This window comes from Rhipicephalus sanguineus, chromosome 11 (assembly GCF_013339695.2).
Source record: "Rhipicephalus sanguineus isolate Rsan-2018 chromosome 11, BIME_Rsan_1.4, whole genome shotgun sequence".
Taxonomy (NCBI): domain Eukaryota; kingdom Metazoa; phylum Arthropoda; class Arachnida; order Ixodida; family Ixodidae; genus Rhipicephalus; species Rhipicephalus sanguineus.
Window position 1 is genome coordinate 67,624,636 of NC_051186.1, and position 19,371 is coordinate 67,644,006.

Genomic DNA, 19,371 nt, shown 5'->3' on the forward strand with positions numbered 1-19,371 from the left:
CTCGCGAGAACCGCTGTACGCCGAACGCGCCGTCATTTTCGAGGTCCTTCTTAGCTTGAACTGCAGAGCCTGCTGCAGCGAACTACTGCCATGGACGATTCAGATGTTGGTGAGTATATACTCAAAAACGTATCTCTAGATGGGGGTGGGGTGGGGGGTGGCGCTTGACGACTCTGTTGTGTGTCGCCGGCGAAGGGATAAGCTTTAGGTGTGTTGGTTGGTCATCGCTAAGCAGAATGCATAGCGGTGAAACGAGCTCAAAACAAGAAAATAAGGGGACAGGCGCTGCTCCCTCTTGTCCTGTTTCGTTTCTGCGCTGGTCATTCTGCTTAGCGCCGCCGAACAATGGTCGCCGCTGTGCAACAGTGGAGATGGAGGCAGAAGGCACAAGTGAGTAACGATCGAGGCTGAACCATGGCAGAACTATACTATGTGAGGCGAACAGCTATATGCTTTTGCGATGGTGGTCTTTATGAAAAGAGGCGATGCCCAGTAGTCTATAGCCGCATTTTTTAGTCATATATCCGTTGTAGTCTATAGCATCCTGGCCATCTCCTTTTATTGCGATCGCAATTCAAAGGACACTTCAGGAGCTTTTTGCCGTCGGCGTCGCCGTGAGGTTTCGTATAAAGCCCAAAAGCTGCAAAATTGTCCCGCACGTTGTATATGTTTGTCACGACTCGGGGCCGAAGCACAAGCTTCTCCCAAGTGTAATGGGGGTTGGGCCTCTGGTGTATGGCTTGCGCCAATCGCCGGTATCAAAGAGTCAAGGGCCTTCTCCAATCAAAGAACAACAAGCTTTAATAATGCGTTTAAACAAAGATAAAGGTACTTCCACAATAACCGAACATTTATCTTGAACACAAAGGTGAATTAGTTATACAGTCTACAATTATTCCGAATAAGTGTAGCATGCATGAAAGTTGAAATATGTAGCGACAATGAGCAATATCGGATGGAAGACCAAACAGCAAGAGCTGTACCAACAATTAGAGTTCGCAGTCCACTAAGTCAAGCGATTGACATACGTAACCGGGCGCAGCAGAGTCCCTCAACACCGGCGCCGTTCATGAGCGACCGTCGAAGCTGGCGAGATGGGTCAGCGGCGGCTCGACGAGGACCGGGGGTGCTGGGTGGCTGCGTGGTGTCCCGGGAGTTGCCCAGCGTCGATCTCTTCTCCGGCGCAGAGCAGACTGATGAAGCATAGGATGGGGCCGTATTTTATACGTTTCTCCGGCCGCCGGTCCCAGCTTCTAGTGTATAGTGTCGATGCATCCTTGAAACGGTCACGTAGGCTCTGGTTGCTACCGGGCATGGTTCACACTTCACTTTCGGTGTCCTTCACGGGCGAACCAGTAGCTCACAGACAAAACACCAGTCACGCGGTCGCCTAGGCACACGGTCTAAGACGTAGCACGGATACAACGTCCCGTGATTCAGATTCCGCCGCCGGTGACGTTTACGGCAAGCCGTTTAACAATAGACAAAACAAAAGCACATGATCTGCAACGTGGCTCGGACACAACGTCCGGTGGTTCAGACATAACACAAACAAAAGCACATGATCTCACACGTAATTCGGATGCACGTCTTAAAGGGGCCCTGCAACACTTTTCGAGCATGCTCAAAAAGCGCTGCCGATCGGTAGTCGAGGCTCCCGAGAACACGCGAGCCAAATATTATAGCGATGCGCACGGCCTGGAATTTACAATAAATTCTCAAAGTCAGCTGAAAATCGCTCCCTCTTCTCTCGACAAATGATGTATTAGTCCGCAAAATATGACGCGATTGTCGGCAGTTCCACCATTGGCTGATGTTATAATCACGATAACACCCTCATTATTACTTTCGTTGTTAATTTTGAGTTCAATAAGTAGATAATATGTATGTTTATATTCTGTTATCGCGTTAAAAACACCGAACAAACATTAATATTAGCACTTCCGGTCTCACCGACAGCTCGTCTGCTCGTAGTCGCGTGGTTCCGTTTTCTTCGCCATGCGCAGTGCCGAAAACGTGAATATTTCTGTGCTTTTGACCATCGCCGGTTGCCGTTGAGAGTGGCAGCCGTTCGAGTGTTGCCTCGTCAGCTGAGAACTGCATCGTCGGCACGTTCTCACGACCGACCGAGGCACGGGCGCAGCGTGTCTCCGATAACAATGCTGGCGTCCGGTAATGGCGGCGCTTCGGGGTCGTCTGCCAGTGCCGTCTTACGAGGCGGTGTATCGGAGTATGGGCCGAAACCGATCTCAGCTGTCATTCGTTCCAAACGAGCGCGCACGTTTGCTTCCATGGTTGGCAGAGCGATGAAAACACTACGGCGTTCGAGGTGCACACCCAACATTAACAAAACCGACGCGCAGTTTTCAAGCACGCGCAATACACAGCGCGATCGACTCCGCTCGACGAGAACGACGCAAGCCGACCGGAAGTGGCGGCACAGACCACGTGGTTGCGCCGAGACGCCAGGGAGAAAAAAATGAAAAAAATGCTGCCGGCGCTGACGTCGCCTCCTCGCACCTCCGACCTCCCTCCCTCCCCTCACGCCGCGCGCAGCTTTCCGCGCGCTCGCTGCGTTGAGTTGAGAGAGAAAGCTGCGGAACGTGATCTCTATAATTTGGTAACACCACTTAGACTTGACGGAGTCGAAAAATTTTTGCGGCATATGGCTCGTGAAGAGTCATACGTCAATATTGGGACTATTCCAATATAACAAAGAAAGGTGTTGCAGGGCCCCTTTAAGGCTCTGCCTCTGCTGGCGGTGACCTTCACGGCAAGCAGTTCCATACTAGACAAAACAAAATCACGTCACGTAGCTCAGATGTTCGTCTTAAGGCTCATGTTCTGCTGGCAGTGGCCTTCACGGCAAGCAGTCAAAACAAAAATAGACAAAATAAAAACACATGATCAGGAGCAGCTCGGATGCTCGTCTTACGGCCCACGCTAACACACACTAAGCGGTGCGCGTACGCTTACGGCACACCATTCTTAGCGAAGAATTAGAGCCCTTTCGCCTTGGGCGTAAGTGACAAAAAAAAGAAACCCTTTTCATGGCGTACGTTAGGACATTATGCGCAGGCAATGTTAATCATATGCGACTTTTGTGACAATGTTCTATGTGCGAGTGAGAGCGCGCGAGAGCAGCCGACGATCGCGGCTCAAGGGGAGAGGAAACGCGCTGTTCGTTCTCAGTCGCTCGAGAGGCCCATGGGAGGCCCCGAAAAGGACGCCTGCGTGGCTCCATCAGAAACTGCGTACTTTGAGCAGCCGGGCGGGTTCGCGCGCGCTCTATCCTGAGAGGGATTAGCAGACGGCTCATACCTTAGTACTTGCTGTGTTTCAGCGGGCAGTTTGCGTTGAAGTGATAGAGAGCGGGACGGCTGCTACGCTCGCCGAAGCGGCCGCATTTCCTTGCGCTAGCGTTTTGTTGAGTTACGCCTGGTCGGATGCTAAAGGAGTTAGCTGCTAGCGTTACTTCATATAAGATTCGAATTTGTTGCTATCGCGTTCATTGCTCTGCTCGTGCGGCGAAACTGACTTGCTTTTCGCGCTTACAGACTTCTGTTTTTATAATATACTGTTATCTACTCCCCTTGTGGCTTATATAATTCGCTGCACGTGCAACTTCCATCCACTCTGAAACACGGAGCCTTTTGAAGATGTACGCTTTCCTCTTTTAATAATTAACTTATGATGGCGAAATTATTGAGTTTTGAAAGAATATCTTGTTTGTCTAAAATGTCTTGATGTTTAACTTTACCTAAGTGATGGCTAATGTGAGCTAATGTATGCATCAGAGGCGTAGCCAAAAGTTTTTCACGGTGGGAGGGGAGGGGGGTTAAACCACTCTGTATGGATGTTCGGGTGTGTGGTCGTATGTGTGCGCTATATATATATATATGCCCATGCAATATTCAAAACTTTCAGAGACTTGAAGATCCTCCCCCCCCCCCCCCCCCCATTATTGCTACGCCAATGGTAGGCATATACATAGGCAACAGCACGATCGCGTTGGTTCTGCTTGTGTGTCTTAGCTTTAGCAATGTGCATGTTCTCTTAAAGGACTACAGAATGGCCCTCCTCGTGCGCACGCCCGTGCCCTTATCGCATTCTTCAGGCGCTGCGCCGTGCTTCCGACCGGGCTGCATGAATTAGGCGCCTTTTCCTCTCCAAACCACTACCACCACCACCACCACCATTCTTCTCTTCCTCTTCTCGGCAGACGGAGGCTCCGGGGGCCGTGCCCGTTTCATCCCGTCCTTCCTGGTGTTCAAGCAGCTGTACGTGCTGCTCTGGAAGAACGTGTACATCAAGCGGCTGCTCCGCCACTACACCAGCACGCTGATAGAGATCGCCTTCATCGTGGCGCTGCTGTCGGGGATCCAGGAGGACTCCGTGACACGGGAGCCGCTGGTGCGACGCCCCGAGACCCTGTACAAGCCGATGCACGCGGACGCCTACTGGAACACGCAGCCGGACCTGGCCAACATCACCAAGGTTCTTTTTGTTGCCCAAGCACTACCATAGCCTCGTTGCGAGCGAAAAAAAAAATATCAGGGCAGTCTTCCTTAGCATACCAGCAAAGCGTAGCCTGGAGATAGCAAGTTACGCATAGATTAAAGAGGGGCCGTTAAGCCTCGGAAAGCCAATTTCAGTCTAAGAAAATCAAGTTGCGCCTCTATCTCTCTACTTCTCTCTCTTTCCTTCTGCCTTTCTCTCGTTCTCTCGAGGGAATGGGAGGCAGCGCTGCGGTCATACTTGACTCCCCATAATGTAGAACCCTGCAAACGCCTATGCTTATAAGTGTAATGATGTACTCTTGAACAAATATACATTCAAGTTCAATTCAACAATAGCGACGATAATCAATAGCCAGTATATGGATAGTATTAAGTCTTTCAAAAGGTTCCAACAAAAAAAAATGTATGAATTTCCCGACGTTTCGGAATCAACTTGTGCAACCTTTAACTTCTTTCACCGACCAGCTGGGGAGGAGGAGGAGGGAAGGTCTTTGGTGGTGAGAGCGTTGAGGTGGTTGCGCTTGCCACGGTTGGCATGGGATTGATGGACTGGGGGCGGCCGGGGACGGTCTAGTTCACTCTAGGCTCGGTTTGCCTCGATTGTCTTGCTGTGGTTAGGCCGTATAGTGTTGCGCGGACTTTCTCGTCACCGCGTCCTCACGGTACGCAGGTAATGTACTACCCCGCACGTAACCGCTACCTGAACCGGCTAACGCGGGACGCCTTCGGCAAGCTGGGCGTCACACGCGTGATCGGCTTGGACACGCTGCAGCAGCTGCAGGTACTACGGACACCGCGGGTCTCGCAGTCGAAAAAACTGCGTGCGGCCCGCTTCGTGGTGCTCCGCTACGCGGGCGTCGCCTACAACGACACCGACACCGAGCCCGTCAGCCTGCGGGTATTGCTCATGGCCAGGGACATGCCTTTCGACGTGCAGGTAAGTAGCTTGCCGCTTTTAAGCTGCAACACTTTATGAGCATGGTCAGAAAGATGTCGATCGGTAGTCGTGGCTCCTGCGAACTTATGAGCCAAACATTATAGAGCAGCAGACTACCTGGAATTTACTATTAATTCTCAAAGCCAGCTGGAAATCGCTCGCTCATCTCTCGCCAAATGATAACATAAACCCGAAATACCGCGCCATACACACGCCATACACACAATCCAGAGCCTCGTGAGCTGCAGTTGCCGCGGCCACGGCCGGATGCCGCGACGTACCGCTCACGCGCTCGCGATCGCACTGAAAGTGAGCCGCCCGTTCGAAGAAAAAGTTACTCAAGGTCACGACGCGCGCTGAAGAACGGACGTAGCTTCCTGCCCCCTCGTAATACCCATCCCCCTCCCCCGTCCCGCACAGCCTTCAGCGCGCTCTCTGGTACGCAATCCCTTTACTCCGGTTGTACTTGATTCGTGAAGCAATGAACTCCTCTAATGAAGCTGAGCGAGGGTCCTGCATAAGTTAAGCGAAAGTTACGCTATACTCGGTTACAACATAAGAAAAAAATATATCTGTGGGAGGGGCGGCCATCGCTGTCCCTCCCACAGATAATTTGCATAAATGCTTCATCCAATAACGCTTGTTGATTTTCCTGACGTCAAGCGCTTTTCGAGTGTTTCAGATAGTTGACTTTCCCATACAGGCACAACTTGAACGTCCTGGTAAATTTCGTGAGGTATTCTAACATTGCTGCTCAGGCAAACGTAATGTTTGAAGTAATAATGACGAGCCTTTAATAAAGTCCAGCCAGTTCCCCATTGTGAAAACTTACAAACTGCGCAGGAGAGCTGAGCATTCGCCGGCCTCTTTTAACAATTGGCTGGTGTTTGTGTTTATTAACACATGGCTTGTGAGTCGGAGCTACGGGTTCGCTACGGGACTCGTAGCGCTCTCTTTAGACCTATTTTGGTACTTTGAGCCGAGGAAAAGGACTTACGGTTCGAGCCGAAACGAGCTAGCACGACTGTCCTTCACAGGCGAAGGGCAAGCGCGCCGCGTTTCGTGAGCCGAGCTTAGATTTTATTGCGATAGCAATTGTATGGACACTCTCAATGGGCTTTTTGCCGTCGCCATCATGTTCCGTATAAAGTCCAAATTGATGACATCGTCCCGCAGATCATAAGTCCTACCCACGAGTAGAAGCGCGCGAGCGCTGATGACGAACACGGCTGAAGCAGAGATGGGACGAGTCGCCCATCTCCGTCGCACGGAGGACGCATGTGATAACATCACCGCCGCGTGCGAGGCCTGCCGTCGATTGCTTCTTAACCCATATATGCCCAGTGTCCTACATATAGGACGCTTCTTTGATGCACTCTAACATCGCTATTTCTTTAGCTGATGACTAGCGCCACCTATACAGCACATCAAGCAGGCCTCATTCTGAACGTGTGCAAGCCTAGACATTGCTTGCTTTTCATGCTGCCACGTGCCGACCGGTTTCTCCGGGCAAACGCGTGCTTTGTGTGAAAGACGTCAAGGAGAGGAAGAAGCGCAATGTCGGTGTGCACGTGAAATGTTTCAAGGTGCACCACACCCGCACATAGCACCTCTAATGCTCAGTGTCCTATATGTATAGGACTGCTTGAAAAACAGTGTCGCGTTTGCCTGACAGTAAATAAATAACTTGTGCTTTCTTTTTTGGGTAGAAGTACACTTTTTGTGGAAAAAAAATTGTTTTGTAATTTTTTCTGAGTTTGGGCATATATGGGTTAAGCAGAAAGGAAACGCCCCGCCCGTCTTGAAGGAGCACGAACGCACGCCGGGGGAGGGAGGGGAGGCTGTGCCGCTCGAGCAGCAGCTGTGAACTTTGATAAGAAATAATGCGCCAGCGAGACAAACGCAAGAAGTGGCATGGGCAGGTGCTTATTGTATTTCACTTCTTGTGTTTGTCTCGTTGGCGCCTTATTCTTTCCTTTAACATGCACCAACTAGTCCAACAAAAAGTTCTGCCCGTCAACTTAGATCATAAGGGCGCGGTCGCGATCGCTGGCGAGTGCGCTTTCTCGGCACATATTAGCAAACAGCTCTTCCAAATGCTTTGCTCTCGCCGTTTCGCGTTGAGACGACTGACTGCACGAAAACCGCTTCTCTCCCGGGAGCGGCCGCATTCCCTTACAGCAGCGTTTCAACGCGATAGCGTTAAAGGAGTACTGACACGATTTTGAAGTGCAGCAAAACAGACGTTTTTGGTTTCCTTGGCATGTAGTGTTAACGCTGTCCCCACACCGCATCCGGGAAACACGTATAAATATTTAAGTTTAATTTTAAAGTTTTCATCTCCCAGCATCTGCAAGGCAGCTTCACCGCATGGAGAGCCCTATGACATTTCAAATCAGCTAGTCTGGGTTCTGCATGCAGCCTAAATCACAGATGTCGCTGTCGGAGGCACTGGACGACAGTTCACTCATCATGAACCACGTTCGACTGACAGCAATGGACAGCAGGTGCATATTTCGTGGGTTGCAGTCTGCCTGTGACGTCACGGGCAGACTTGACACGTCACTATGAAGCCGCCCTCTCGAAACCGAAACCGAAACTGCTGGTTGAAAGAAGCGGTATTAAAAATATATGAAATGCATCCCCAGGCACCACGACAGTCTTTTTAGGGTTCTCGACACCCGTGCTTTCATTTAGAGCAACAACCCGAAAAAATTTAAAATTCATGTCAGTACTCCTTTAAGGAGGTTGTTTCGTAGGAAATTTCGGTGTCGGCGTCGTTGGTTGTAAACGAAAAATCGCAGTTGTCCGAGAGTGAAAATTCGAGATAGATGCAATTCAATTAAATAATAATAAGAAAAACTTTGGTTTGAGTGGGAATAGAACGCAGGCCCTCTGCGCGGCAAGCAGGTGCTTTATACCACAGAACCACGCCATTACTTGGAACTGCTACCAAAAAAAAAAAGACCTATACAAACGTCGTGTAATGCGGCGAGTCTCCTTAACGCATGTGGCAGAAGCGTAGAATCGCGCCAGGGGTCAAGACTTGTGGATTGCACAACGAGCGAAGGGTTTTAGGGCCAAGCCATTACAAAGCTCTCCGACACGTTTAATCATCAAGAAAGTCAGCAGCTGCGTAGGCTTGCGTGTTGCCTTACGGACGCGTATTGGGTACATCGCTGATTTCGCGAAAGGATGAATTGAGGCGTGTACTTGCAGTAGGCATTTTAGGGTATGATTTAAACGTCCAGTGTTACTCGCCAGACGCTTTTGTTGCGCCATGATTAAGGTGTCCGCTGAGAAGCGAAGCGAGGCTACTGATTGAGAAGGCGATGCGAACCTTTTTTTTTTCTCTCTCTTCTCCCTCTATCCTTTTCTCTCTATTTCTTTACCTCCCCCACTCCCCTCCCCCGTGCACTACTGCTGAGGTGACCTCCCCTGTGAGAGACAATTGCGGGGTGCACTTATCTCTTCATTTCAATCATCAAAAAACCACTCCCCCCCCCCCCCCCCGGGGCCCGATTACGCTATCGCGTTCTACTCTTGAGGTGAAGCTCAAGCGTCCTCCAATTTTGTATTGCTATAGCAATTACATGGACAGTCTCGGCTGATTTTTGCCGTCGCCGTCGCCGCCGTCATGCTGCGTATATGTATAAGTATGTATATATACATCAATATCCCAAAGAATAATAAATCAGAAAAATGCTTCCGAAGCGCGGAATCGAACCAGCGTTTCTGAACTCGCAGCGCGGTGCGCTAAGCACTACTCCATAAAGCGTTCATCCCTCAGGTAGCTAACGGCGAGCGTTATATAAACACCCTTTACCGTTTGCAGTCTTCCGAGACGGAGGCGCTTATAAGCGTTTCTTCATTACCAGCGAGATGGCGTTAGGAGCGCGACGGGCGCACATAAAGGCGTCGGCCAGCTCTCTCGCTTCTTCTTGCGCAGGGGGAACCTTGCCCTTGCGCTGTCTGCTCGCGCGGGCGCTCGAACAAGCTACCGCAGTGTTCATGATTCTCAGCAGATGGAGCTACGTGGTAGCTTTCACTGCGCGTACGTGTACGTGTAGCTAAAAGCGTTTAAGATGTCGTGCACGTAAAGTACGTGTACTTTTCACGTTTGCGTATGAGAAGTCCCTACGCACGTGAAATTAACTGTCTAGTAGCTGCCGGGTAGTGATGGACGCACGGTAGTTGCAGCGCGTCCATCACGGGCCGCTTTTCTTGCTATCGCATTCATTGCTTCGCCCTTGCGGCGAAACTGTGACTTTTTAAATGCGAAGCATTTCTTAGCGAACTTCTGCGACTTTGAGCGTATCTATCTATCTATCTATCTATCTATCTATCTATCTATCTATCTATCTATCTATCTATCTATCTATCTATCTATCTATCTATCTATCTATCTATCTATCTATCTATCTATCTAGCCGCCTACGACTTTGTGCTCTCCTGGTCGCTTGGTTAATCAAATGTGCACCAAAACTGGTATGGCGCAACATGACTGTATGACGAACATAAATGACAAGTCATAACATGAAAATCATGACACGCATGTCATGTACAGCATGACTTACGTGCCAAGCTCATGGGGCGCTGGCGGCCGTTTCGCTAGATTTATATACACCAAAATTGGTATCTTGTGACGTGACTGTGTAACGATCATAAATAACACGAGTTAACATGAAAATCATGACACGCATGTCATGTACATCATGACTTACGTGCCACGCTCATGGCGCGCTGGCGGCCGTTTCGCTAGCTTGATCTACCCCGGAATAGGTCTTGCGCGACGTGACTGTGTGACGAATATAAATAACAGGAGTTAATTAACATGAAAATCATGACACGCATGTCATGTACAGCATGACTTACGTGCCACGCTCATGGTGCGCTGGCGGCCGTTTCGCTAGCTTGATATACACCAAAATTTGTATCTTGCGACGTGACTGTGTGACGAACATAAATAACAGGAGTTAACCTGAAAATCATGACACCCATGTCATGTACAGCATGACTTACGTGCCACGCTCATGGGGCGCTGGCGGCCGTTTCGCTAGCTTGATATACACCAAAATTGGTATCTTGCGATGTGACCGTGTGACGAACACAAATAATACGACTTATCATGAAAATCATGACACGCATGTCATGTACAGCATGACTTACGTGCCACGCTCATGGTGCGCTGGCGGCCGTTTCGCTAGCTTGATATACACCGAAATTGGTATCTTGCGACGTGACTGTGTGACGAACATAAATAACAGGAGTTAACATGAAAATCATGACACGCATGTCATGTACAGCATGACTTACGTGCCACGCTCATGGGGCGCTGGCGGCCGTTTCGCTAGATTGATATACACCGAAATTGGTATCTTGCGACGTGACTGTGAGACGAACATAATTAACACGAGTTAACATGAAAGTCATGACGCACGTGTCATGTACAGCATGACTTACGTGCCACGCTCATGGTGCGCTGGCGGCCGTTTCGTTAGCTTGATATACACCGAAATTGGTATCTTGCGACGTGACTGTGTGACGAACATAATTAACACGAGTTAACATGAAAGTCATGACGCACGTGTCATGTACAGCATGACTTACGTGCCACGCTCATGGTGCGCTGGCAGCCGTTTCTCTAGCTTGATCGACCCCGAAGTTGGTATTGCGCGACGTTACTGTGTGACGAACATAAATAATAGGAGTCAACATGAAAACCATGGCACGCATTTTCCTCAATGACATACAAGACGATGTATGCAGCTCTTTGCTGGCTGCTTCGCATTACATCGATTCCCACAATGCGTGGGATCTGCCGGCTTTTTTTTTTGTACAGTTACGCGAGATCGGATCCAAAAGAGTTAGCTGCTGACCTCACTTCTAATAACATTCCAATTTGTTGCTATCGCATTCCTTGCTTCGCCCTCGCTGAGAAACAGGGTTTTTTTTTCTTCTTTTTGTTAGGTTGTAACAGCGTATATAGAGTATAGCGACACCGAGTTCCGTACGACGAGCTTTAACGTGTTTCGTTAAACGCATTGACCCGCGGTACGTGTATCCAGGTGAACTACCGGCAGCGACTGATCTCTCAGCCGGAGGGACCCGTCAACGAGGCGCGGTTTCCGGAGATGCACACGCTGCTGCCCATCATGGGAGCGCTGCAGCAGCGCCACCTGGAACTGCAAGCCGAACGGCTGCACGAGCCGCCGCCGGAGGAGGCGCGCCTGCGCCGGTTCCCGTTCCCCGCGTACATCGAGCACCAAGACCAGAAGAACTACGCCCTGGTGCTGACGCGCTTCTGCATCGGCATGCTCATCCCGTTCAGCGTGCTCGTAGCCCGCCTCACCGACGAGAAGGCCTCCGGTGAGGTCTACTGACGTTAAGGGACACTCAAGAAAAAAGCGCTTTTTCACATATTAGTAAATGACCGCTCGCCGCGAGAAGACGATTAGTGAATGAGAAAACGCGGGTGGCTGCGCCACTTTGAAGTTCCCGGCCCAAAAGCCGTGACGTCATAGATTTTGGCGGCGTGGACTAGGTCCTAGGTAGTTCCTAATCAGTAAAAATGAAGAACATTGTCCTCTCAGGGGGCTAGAGATTTAACTTACCAAGTTTCAGGAAATTTCGTTGAGCCAATGTCGCCAAAGTATGAAAAATACTTGAAGTCCGTGACGTCACGCGCGGAGATTTAGGGCGCGAAATTGGAAAATAAGACTTTGGCGGTGATTTCCTCATATATTAATAAACCTATGATGGTGTACAATTTATCAATCTAAATCTTTAGTGTCCCTGTAAGGATTGGGCAAGTCGGGTTTGTCGTTCTTAAACTGATATACAGCGCAACGAGGACTATGAAGAGACAGCCGAGTCGGCCAAAGGAAAGAAAAGAGCGCTGACTTCCAACTGATTTTATTGGCAGATTGCACGAAAACAACACGGTCACTTAGGCATGCGCCTAAGGCGACTCGAAGGCAATCGCCATCTTCTTCTTCTCAGTGGATTGCATTGATGATGATAACTTGACGTGACATGATGGCGTGACGTAACGTGATGACTCATGCAGGACTGTGCTGGACTGATCTGGTTTGTGCCTTGTTAGATCGACATCGAACGGCCCCTAAACCACGTCGAGTTTAAAGGCGAGGTAGCTGTTTCCTTCTCGTTTTCGCTTTCCTCCCTAAATGCGCGCTATAAGTGTAGAAGGCTCATTTCACCTCGGTGGTGTGCACAAGGCATGATCGCGGCGTTTTGGAGAGCTGTTCGTCAATGCTGGCTGGGAGTCGCGTAACCTCTTTTTCTCTGCGCGGCGGGCGACGGATCGAATGAAATTTCTGGGATAACCAAAACGCGTGTCGGTCCCATACGTCCAGGGAGCCAGCGAGGCGTTGGCTCGGATTTTTAGAAAAGAAGGCGTGCACATCGCGCACGTGCCTTCATGCACGCTGGGCCGCTTCCTTCCCCGCCCGAAAGACCGACCAACAAAGGACAGGGCGCCCGGCGTCGTTTACAAAATACCGTGTGCCGACTGCCCCTCGTCATACATCGGCGAGACCAAAAACTTCCCCGAACGGATTAGGCAACACGTCAACGACGTCCGTAAACTCAACAAAGAACGCAGCGCCGTCGCCGAGCACGCAGAGACGTTTGACCACAGAATAGACTTCAACGGAACCGCCATCCTCGAAAGTGAAACCAAGTGGAGGAGGAGGTTACTACTGGAGTCGTACTCAAAATATCAACCGTTCACTCGGAACTCTCCCCCCGGTGTATGCGCATGGGCTACGCTCCTCGGTAATGCGTGGGGTCGTTAACCGCCGCGAGAGTGCCTTAAAGGGGTGGTGCCACCAAATTTGTGGCTTGCGCGTTCTTTGCTGTAAGCGTTTCCTGGAGCTCCAGGAAGCATGATGCACACACCAAAATTCATGTATTCTCCCTAAATAATTTAATATCGCCTTTTGATGTGGACAACTTTCGGTTTCGGTTTCTGGGCGCCGAGGTTGGGCAGTGACGTAGAAGCGTAGGAGGCTTGGTCACGTGACCACACAAGGCTGTGACGCACTTAGCCAGGAAGCGATCGAAACTCGGCGAGTGATGTAGCAACCGATGCTTTGCCGGTGCTACAGTGAACTAGAATATATTCTAGTGCACTACAGCCGGTACGTACGTTGCGGAGGGTGGCGCAGGTCCGGAAGTCACTCACGTCGCTACAGCAGATCTGGTGTGACGTTATTACAACTTTCGTTGCCCTTCCTATACATCTACGTCAGATTTGGCGCGCTAGCGATGGGTTTCGATCGGGAGAATGGACATTTAGGTACACTTTGGAAGTGAATTAAAATATATTCTAAACGTTTGCTGTGTCCGGCCCTTCGTGTGGAGTGTCCTTGCATACAGATAAAACCCACAACAGGCTTGTTATAGCCTCGAAATTTGATGGCACCACCCGTTTAAAGAGGCCGCTGCCAAGCCGCCGCAGTCCCCCCTGAGGAAGGAACCGAGCTGGTTCCGAAACGTCTGGTTTTTACGTGTCTTCGTAACTTTGGTTGGAGAATAAATATCAGTTATCTCAGTTTACTTACCCAACCAGACAGACTTCTGTCTAATGTTTACCTTCGAGGCATGATAGTGTATACACTTTGGGGTGTTAAACGGAATCTGAATGCGTGAGCCAGTACATTGATCTTTTTCTAATTGATTGTCTCCGTAAAGTTTTGCGAGAATTGCATAAAGGCTGGGACGGGATAAGTGGTCTTCTTTCCATGTCTCTGGAACAATTTGACCACCTGGGATTCGTTAATGTTCACCTAAATCAAAATACACGGGTGTTCTTTGACATTTCGCCCCCGTCGAAATGCGGCCTCCGTGGCCGGGGATCAAACCCGCGCCCTTAAGTTTAGCATTGCGGCCCGGCGGCTAAGTTGTTGCCCTGCTAAGGCAGGCGCGGATCCGACTCTCAGGCAACGGAGGGTGTATGACGAAATGCAGGGAACACCACACCCATGTGCTTAGATTCAAGTGCGCATTAAGCAACCCCGGGTGGTCGAAATTGAACCGGAGTCTGCCACGACGTCGTGCCTCATAATCACAGCGTGGTTATGGCCCATTGAACCCCAGAGTTTAATTACTTTTTTTTTTCCTGCATGCCGGCAGGTATGCATGAGCTGCTTCGCTTGATGGGTCTCAGCGACTGGGTGTACTGGGTGAGCCACTACATGAGCGCCTTCTTCATGCACTCCATCATCGTGTCGCTCATGCTGCTTTTCACGTGCGTCAAGCGAAACGAGGAAGGACGCGCCTTCATACAGTTCAGCGACCCCACGCTGCTCTTCGTCATACTCAACTTCTTCTGCAGCCAATGCGTCATGCACGGCTTCGCCCTCTCCATGCTCTTCGCAAACCGTGAGTTTTTGAACTAAGTGCCCGTATTGCCAGGAAAGAGACTGGGAAAGCACCCACCGGAGTAAATCATGTGGTGGGTCAGGGGGTACGATTACGTCAGTGCCCCCCCCCCCCATGGTCCGGGGGTTCCTGCCCCCCTTGACCCCACCCCGCCCCCTCCCATCTACGGTTCATTTCTTGCGCGATTTTGACGAAAAAAGTCACGTGTTGGGCCGAGACTGATGACTTCGCGGAGCGCTTGTTTGTCAAGCCTGGCTGCGTGACGTAATGCTCTTGCCTAACTTATTGCTTCCTCCATATTAGCGGGTCTGAAGGTTTGCTTGTCTTGGCTACAGAGGACGCGGTAGACGGTACAGTTAAGTATTAACCAGATAAAACCGGTCGAGACGTCACGCATGACGTCGTCATACAACGGACCATAGGCGTGCGCAGACGCAGGGGCTGCGCCCCCCCCCTCCTATTCACCTAATAGGGGGAGGGGCGCAAAGTCTGCCAATATATTGACTTAATATGGAGTGGGAGGCGCTACGATGAACCTTCGCCCGCCTTCGCCCCCCCCCCCCCCCTCCCCTACCTGATGGGGAAGCTGCGCACGCCTATGCCACCGACGTAAAATGTGAATGAAAAGAGAAGGTTCTGCCTTGCGTTGCATGAGTATCGCTATTTTTGCCAGTGTTGTTGGTTGGCCCGTGTCACTGTTGGGAGGGGGGTAGGGTGTAGTAATTTACGCCTTGCAGCCTTCCTTTCCTCATCAGGAGGTAAACACCCATCACAAGCGCTCTCGTGGGTGTTTACCTTCCTCGCCCTGCGTCTGTGTATTCGCGCTCTTTACCGATGCCTCGCCTTGTCGGCTTCTGAGCGCACGGCGTGTGTCTTCCTACCTCGCAGCACATTCGGCGATCGCGGGCGCCATGTTGTATTGGACATTCAGCAACGTGATGCCCTTCCTGCTCCTGGAACACGCCGGCGGACAGGGCTACTACTACATCGCCCGCCGGGACAAGCTGCTCACCGCCATCTTGCCCGGAATGAGCTTGCACTGGAGCTTTCGCGTCCTCGAGCGCTTCGAGAAGTTCGGTGAGGGAGAACATGCGCATACGCCATGATCAATGACGTCGTGAAACTACTCGTTTCCATATCTTAAGGGTTAGGTTGAGCGAACAGAAGAAGGTGCTCTAGACAGGCTAGTCGACGTTTCGATAGGAGGACCTATCTTTGTCAAAGTCATTCGACAAAGGTCCTCCTATCGAAACGTCGGCCAGCCTAAGTCGTTTCCTGCTTCTCGTCCAAGCTACCTGCTCTATAGGAGTAGGCGTGCAAACTCGGACACAAGAAAGAAGTCAAGACACCACAAACGCCGGCCTTTGTGCGGCGTTTGTGTGGCCTTCACTTCTTTCTTGTGTCCCGCGTTTTCCACGCCCAGTCTTTTAGAATGAATACTTACCAACTAGCTCAGCTCTCAGTCATTCTAAGCTACCCGCACTTTGTGTTCCCATCTGTCGGCTGACTCGGCTCCCACCTTGACTTTGGGTATAAGGGTATCTGTAAGGGTGTGTTCCAACATTCACCATTGGCGGCTAAATAGACAGCTTCCACCAGCTGGCAAACACGCTCGTCATCGTCAGCAGCTTATTTTGTGTCCGTTGCAGAACGAGGCCCTCTCCCAATGATATCCAGTTTATTACAGCAAAGCAATCCGATTCTATTTCATGCTCGTGAACTTAATATCGTCAGTCCATCTAACCAGCTGCCGTCTTCGGCGGCATTTTCGGTTCCTTGGTATCCATACTGTATTTTTGTATCCATTCCGTCGCTCTGACTGGCCATCGGTTGTCAGTCCTGCGCATTACGTGGCCGGCCCAAGTCCATTCCTTTCGCTCAATGTCAGCTAGAATATCGGCTGCCCCTGTTTGCTTTCTGACCTAGTCTGCTGTCTTCCGAACTCTTCAATGTTACGCTTATCATATTTCTTTCCATCGTACCCTGCGTGGTCCTTAACTTTTTCCCGAGTTTATTTGTAATTTTCCAAGTTTCAGCCACATACGTTAGAACTGGCATTTGCAATAACCACAAGCAGCCCGTGCGGATTGGGAGGTGCAGACCCGAACATTTCCAGTTTTTTTTTTCTTCTTTGCCATTAAAGGTCAAGCGACCAAGTGCCCAGAAAATGTACGGTATAAGCGTGAGTACATCCTGAAGAATCAATTACAAGATACTTTTAAAAGCTAGTTTCGGTTCCTACTGTACACTGACATAAGGAGACGATATGAGTTTCTCGTAACGTGCTCGCGCAAGATATCGTGACGTTTCCACAGCTGCTCCGCTCCGTGCCAACGTAGGGGACGCACAAGCGGCCATTTTCTATCTTTCAGTACCTAACATCATCACAACTAGCCATACTGGTGCGTGAGCTATAATAATACTGTAGCCTGACGTCACGCTATTGTCGTTGTAAGTAGGTGCGCTATGCGAAAATCTACTTTTATGTCAAAATAAAATATCTTATCAGCAAGCATTTGCTGAGCTTCACGTATCCAAGAAATTCGTATGGAGGAGTAAAATCAGCTTCGAAAATTGGTTTTGCTACTTCACACTACGCCGTTCTGTTGCATTTTTTTTTTTGGCGCGCAGTGGATCGCGGCGCGAACTGGGGCAACTTCTACGATGCCGCCGAGACCCCGGACAACGTGACCCTCGCTGAGATAGTGTTCGTGGGCTTCGCCTTCGACTGCATCCTGGCGATCTTCATATGGTACTTCGACAACGTGTTCTGCCTCGGACCGGGAGTCCACAAGCCTTTCTACTACCCGTTCAAGGTTCGTGGAGCGCTGCCAAGATCACGTGATCCATCGTGCGCAGTTGTATAGCCTGTCGTACCCGTAAGACTGCTCAGTATTGTCGCGTGGTCGTGACGCTGAAAAAAAGTCAATTGTGCTTAAGGGCGAAGCAACGAATGTGATACCATATAGCAACAAATTTTAATGTTATGCGAAGTAAAGCTAGCAACTAACTCTTTTGGATCCGATCTCGAGTACCTCAACAAAACGCTGGTTTAAAGGAATACGGCCGCTCCAAGGACAGAAGCGGTTTCTGTGCGACGGAAACGGCCGGATCGTTTCATGTCCGCTTCAGCCGCGTTCGTCGCCAGCGCTCGCGAGCTTCTACTCACGGATAGAAGATACTATGCGCGGGGTGATGTTATCACTTTGGGCTTAATACGAAACATGACGGCGACGACAACAGTGACGGCAAAAGCCCGTCGAGAGTGTCCATATAATTGCTATCGCAGTAAAATGCTGCAGCCAAATGGCTAAAGATGGAAAGATTTGAACTGTTTATTAAGCCAATCCAGCAAAACAAAGCATTTCAAGTACGACAGCGGCAATGTGCGTTTCCATATCCTAAAAACTTGGAGGACGCTTTAGCTTCGCCTTCAAGAGTAGGACGCGATGGCGTACTCGGGCCCCATGCTCATCGCCTTCTCTACTGCTAGCCTGGCTTCGGTTCTCGATGAATGCCTCAACCTTGCCGTAGGGAAACGAACAACCGTGCGCGTAACATTGGCCGTTTCAAACTATCATAGAATGCCTCCTGCAAGTAAAGGTAAATGCCCGCTACGCCATAATTCTTCCTTTTGCGAATCAGCGAAGGACCCACTACACGTCCGTAAAGCAACACGCGAACCTACGCAGCTGATCACTTTGTTGATGCCTTGGCAGCTGATGATGATCAAATATGTCTGAGCGCTTTGTAATGGGTGGGCCTTTAAAACATCCACCCGTTGTGCAATTCACATGTTTTGACGCCTGGTGCGATTCTAAGCTTCTGCCGCGAATATTACACGCGTTAAGGAGACTCCTTCCACTTGAGTGTTTTTTTCCCCCGAAGCTGTTCAAAGGAATAGCGTCGCTCTGTGGAGGAACACCTGCTTGCCACGCAGACGGCTTGGATTCGATTCCAGCGCGGACCGAATTTTTGATTATTTATTTCATTTGCATCTTTCTCGATTTTCCGGTCTCGGACAAGATGATTTTTCGCTCACAACCAACGACACCGACGCCGACAGCGGAATTTCTGCGAAACGAGCTCTTCAATGCTATCGTGTTAAAAAGAGAAACAGCGATATTTTCCCTCGCCGTCACATTCGGGAGAGCCACGTGACCTGTTCAGAAACGTCACATATGACGTCTTACCACATCCAAAACTTAAATGTTCTGTCTGGCGTTGCACTTATAAGTATAGCTATTTTGCCAGCATTAGTGGATGGCCAGTGTCACTGTGATGGGCGGAGGGGGAGGGGCAGTAACCTACGGCGTGCGGCTTCGCGGTTCTCATTATTTTGCCGCGTCACTACTGCCAAAACCAGAGGGCACAGCGGCGGGCCTATCTATCAACGACGTCAACGCGACGTTTATCGCTCAGGTCACATGACTCTCGGGAGTGACTGCGACGGGCAGTTTTTGCTGCTGCGCTTTCTATGACGCTGCGGAAACGCCTCGGCGTGCTCGC

The 19,371-nt window shown here is 50.3% G+C and overlaps 1 protein-coding gene across 1 annotated transcript in view; it reads left to right on the forward strand.

Annotated features, from left to right (window-relative positions):
- Nucleotides 1-371: 371 nt before the first annotated feature.
- Nucleotides 372-19,371, forward strand: part of LOC119375102 (retinal-specific phospholipid-transporting ATPase ABCA4) — a 58,784-nt gene continuing 39,784 nt past the window's right edge. Inside the window, exons 1-7 of the mRNA XM_049411161.1 lie at nt 372-390; nt 4,223-4,497; nt 5,191-5,457; nt 11,526-11,826; nt 14,614-14,862; nt 15,751-15,939; nt 17,494-17,678. Of these exons, the coding sequence (XP_049267118.1) occupies nt 372-390; nt 4,223-4,497; nt 5,191-5,457; nt 11,526-11,826; nt 14,614-14,862; nt 15,751-15,939; nt 17,494-17,678 (1,485 nt within the window). The remainder of the gene's footprint in view (nt 391-4,222; nt 4,498-5,190; nt 5,458-11,525; nt 11,827-14,613; nt 14,863-15,750; nt 15,940-17,493; nt 17,679-19,371) is intronic.